This window comes from Triticum dicoccoides, chromosome 6A, assembly GCF_002162155.2.
Source record: "Triticum dicoccoides isolate Atlit2015 ecotype Zavitan chromosome 6A, WEW_v2.0, whole genome shotgun sequence".
Taxonomy (NCBI): domain Eukaryota; kingdom Viridiplantae; phylum Streptophyta; class Magnoliopsida; order Poales; family Poaceae; genus Triticum; species Triticum dicoccoides.
The window spans coordinates 113,126,376-113,130,905 of record NC_041390.1 but is presented as its reverse complement, the minus strand read 5'-3'; the positions used below and the strand labels follow the sequence as shown (position 1 = coordinate 113,130,905).

Below are 4,530 nucleotides of genomic sequence, written 5' to 3'. Positions count from 1 at the left end.
CGACGAGCGGGGCGGTGAGCTCGGGCCGGGCGCGGCAAGCTCGAGGTGGGCGCGGCGAGCGGACCGGCGCGCTCGGGGCCCGCAGGGCGGCGAGCTCGGACCGGGCGCAGCGAGCTTGGGGCGAGTGCGACGAGCGGGGCAGCGAGCTGCGACGACGCTGCTGCGACCAGTGCGGCCACGGGCCACCCTGCGAGGTCCTCCTCACCAGTGAGCAGGAGGTGCGGCGGCGGACGCTCGGGACAGTTCACCCACCAGGTGTTCGACAGAATGTCGGGACGGATATGTCAAAAAATGGGTTCGTCCCCGTTGGGCGCACCGGCTGACCCAATTGAGAAAGCGGACATGGACAGGCGGACGGCCGACCCAAACGGATAACGGACAAAAAGCAGACAAAATCAATGTCTGTTTGGGTCGGCCAGTTGGAGTTGCTGGAGGGCTGAGAGTGATTGTGGCTCTCCCCTGCTCATAACTTGGCATGCCTCTCTGATAAAATATTCAAACGTCAGGATTTCCAAGAATTGCAAAAAATATTGCTGGTTGGAAGGCAAAATTGGTTTCTTCTGCTGGTGGGCAACCCTGGTGCGTTTTGTGCTCTCTGCTCTGCCTATATTTCAGCTGTTGGCGGTGGATCAGCCCAAATGGGTCATCAAGCAGATCGATAAGCTCAGAAGGGACTTCCTATGGGCTGAGTCTAATGCCATCAGCAGCGGGTAAGGGCCTGCTGTGTTGGTCCCAAGTTTTTATGCCCCTGAGTCTGGGTGGACTTGGCATCCCTGACTCGGCTGCTCAAGGGAAGGCCCTTAAACTTAAAGTTCTCTGGCTGTGGCAAAACGCAACGGACACAGACAAACCTTGGCATGGTCTACCCCGTCCATGTGACAAGGAGGTCAAAGACCTGTTTGTTGCCAGCACTTCCATCACAGAAACTGGCCGTTCTCTGTCGTTCTCAAACAATCACGGGTTAAATGGCCTCGCCCCATTTATTATTGCCTGCCCAAAGCTCTACAAGCATAGTTGGAAAAGAAACATCTCAGTTGCGGATGGCCTGGCTGATAAAAGATGGATTACACACATAAAGAGGAACCCAGACTCTGAGGTCCTAATTGAACACATTGATTTCTGGCAAAAATCCTCTGCCTTCTCTCTGTCCGATGTGTTGGATAAGGTGGAATGGAAGTGGACTGAAAATAAGAAATATACTGCCAGCTCCGCCTACACTATTCAATTTATTTGCAAAGTTGATTCTCCCCTCAAGAAGCTTATATGGCAAATCAAGCTCCCCACGAAGGTCAAATTCTTTTCGTGGCTGAATGTTCAAGGAAAATGCCTAACTGCAGATTATCTTGCTAGAAGGAAGAGATGGCCACATGAACCCATTTGCTCCCTTTGCATGTGTGGCCATGAGGCACTGCGCCTATTTGTTCACTGCCCTCTCGCTGCAGGGATATGGGGGTCTTTTCCTCGTGAGGTTAAATTTTCCCTTCCCTTTGATGCTGAATGGTAACACTGAAAGTTTGCTAAACTGGTGTTTTGTTTTACAGGAAGAATTCCAGAGCCACTGGGAAGCTGGTGGGGTGGTGGTCCAGTTAAAGGTAAGCTCGTCTTCTGAAGCATTAATCCTAGTGGATATACCAAGTGCTCTGAGGGCCTCTGCCACCACCGCTGTCTGGTGGATACCAAGACTTAATCCATCGATCCGTGTGTGGCTTTCCTGCCCTCAATGGTGAGGAGCCCCCTCGAGTTACAAGTTATGGTTTCCCTGATTATTTCGAGCCTGCGTGGCAAAACGGAAATCAAAGCAAGGTGACCCCAACACAGGGATGACATGGAGACATGTCGTGATCACTGCAACACCACAACAGCATCCGATGGAGCAGCAACCTTCACTACTGCAGCACGCAGCAGCAGTAAACAGTGGATCCAAGTCCAGCACAGCCCAGCACTGCCATTCGAGGTGGCACTCCAGGTCTTGTGGTCTGATGTTCAATCCTTTCGTTCTGACCGGCAGCGACGTCGACTAAATCACCTTTAATGGCTGGTCACGTGCACAGCCGCTGGGAAAGCAATACACAACACACAACAGAAGGCACATAGTTTGCAAAACAAAACAAAAATGGCAGCAGAAGAAGCACTACTAGGACGCACAGCAACATGAATACAAACACCACACTAAAAGAATATGTACGAGACTCCACAGGATATGTACTATTTTTATGAAACAAATGCTGCAAAATCAGCAAGTGATGATGTGCCATCACTACGTTTCTGAATATAAAGATCGACAAATATCATTTTAATTCAGCTTATCAAAACAGTATTATATTACCGTTTTTAGAAGGACAAATATCCATACCTATGACAAGAGTAATTCAATGGCAGAAAATATCACATAAGCTGAATTTCAGTTTACTTGTTCCAACCATTACCTATTAATTAATACTCCCTCCATCCGGAAATACTTGTCATCAAAATGAACAAAAGGGGACGTATCTAGACGTATTTTAATTCTAGATGCATCCCTTTTATCCATTTTGATGACAAGTATTTTCGGACGGAGGGAGTATAATACTGTTTTGATAAGTAGTATAACTAGAGCGATATGGCACTTCAACTAAATCTATATTATTTCAATGTGCGTTCCAAGTTGAATACTTATTTCCTAGGAGGAGGTGTTATCAGCATATGTATGATTCATCAACTATCATCTCTGAACCTTATCTTCTTCAGAACCTAATTGTCAAAGTGGTGGAACCAAAATCACAGCTGCCCCTAATGCAAACACGAATTGAACTAAAAAGTGCAGCACTAAGAAGCACAACACGGCATTTAAGTGGTTATACGATCGTCTTGTTTCATGCAACAGATTGCTGGGCACAGTACCCCAAATGTAAAGATCGATACAAACATGAGGGATCGTCCAATGATTATGGCGGTTCCCTAGAAATAGGCAATATAACAGCACTAACCTAATGGAACGATGTATAGCATCCTCAACAATTAGTCCCTACGAGAATGTATCATATCCTCACTTTCAATATTCATAGGACAATCAATCATCCATGAGCAGTGCCAAGAATTTATCTACCAAGTGCACTACAGACAAGATAAATAGCACAGATATCTAGTACCAATTTGGAAGGATAATTAGTCTTCCAGCGAGGGATGGATGTCTGCCAGAAATGATTTGACACAAAATAAATCCCAGGACTAATTATAATGATTATAAGCATCCTAAGAGCAGGCATTATATGCAAACTAAGATATCCGGAGCACAGGAGTAGCATGTACTCCAGTATCCAAGAAACTGGCATTGACATAAGAAGATACAGATGTTTTAGGTGCAAAAACAATTAAACAAGCTAGTAGTCAGATGTTAGTGGCCTGTGCCAATTACCCCTGAAGCCCGAGACCAGTACTAGTCGTGGGACACTACGCTAGTACTTATCGGCACGAAAGTTCTTCCTCTCAATCTGCATCGGATCCTGTGAATTCCTGAAGTAATCGTAGCGGGAGCGTAACACTACTACACTAGACGTCCATGAACATGCATCTAGAGGATAAAATTAACGTACGAGGGGCTCACCTGGTGGCATGTCCACGCATCGACGGGGACGCTGAGGATGTTCGCCTCCGGAACAGCGCCAACCTCGTCGCCGGCACCGCTCGTCCCCGGGGCGACGCCATCCCAGGCGCCGCCGTCGCTCTCCTCAGCACCCACCTCGGAGCCGGCGCCGCTCCGCTCCGAGGGGACGCCGCTCGTAGACCAGCCTTTTGCCGGCGGAGGACGGGGAACAATCCCACGACCGGAGCTGCCATCCTTGCACTGGTCACCATGGGCATTGTTTTTTGAGGAGTTGATGTACTTCACGGATCTAGATTCAGATCTAGGGTTGTCGTTCAAGATAGAGAACCCGTCGTCACGCGCTTTAAGCCATGGATCTAGGGCATCATCAGATCTAGTCTGATGAGGTTGAGAAGGAGTCGTCGTTGCAAGGCGGCGCTCCTCCTCCTTGTACGAAGTCGGCGGTGAGCCCCAACTCTCATACTCATATTCTTCCTGCTTCCTTTGAAACTTCGGACGAAACTCAACTTTGTTGCGAACTAGATCTGATAGATCCTCTTTGTCGTCGTCGAAGCGAAGCTTGCCATTAGCATCATGCTTAGAGAACGGACCACATGAACGATCCATCACCACCACAACCACAAAAGAGAAGAATAGAAGCTTTTTTTTAGGAAAAGAGAAGAAGAGAAGTGGTGGTGAGAAAAAAGTGTGAGGACAAACCTAGATGTAGGAAACCCTAAACATGGGATCAAGACAACCCACCTATAAGTACCTAATGAGGATGTGCAACTTGGGGCTAAGAACAAGAGGGTCGGAATGGGCTGATGGGATGGGCCAACTTGGAGCTAGAGTGAAGGGGGCGGCTGGACATGAACTTAATTTGAAAGGCCCACGTATGCTTCCATGACTGATGGATAACTCTTAGCAGACATGGCCCCAACCCAACTAGCATGTGGTCCACCACGGCA

At 48.1% G+C, this 4,530-nt stretch overlaps 1 protein-coding gene across 2 annotated transcripts in view; it reads right to left on the bottom strand.

Moving 5' to 3' along the window:
* Positions 1–4,242, bottom strand: part of LOC119315400 — a 16,546-nt gene extending 12,304 nt beyond the window's left edge. The window contains exon 1 of one of the 2 annotated variants that reach the window (XM_037590026.1): positions 3,584–4,242. In XM_037590026.1, the coding sequence (XP_037445923.1) occupies positions 3,584–4,189 (606 nt within the window). In that variant the 5' untranslated portion in view covers positions 4,190–4,242. The remainder of the gene's footprint in view (positions 1–3,583) is intronic. The other variant, XM_037590027.1, reaches the window with a different exon arrangement.
* Between the last annotated feature and the right edge of the window lie 288 nt (positions 4,243–4,530).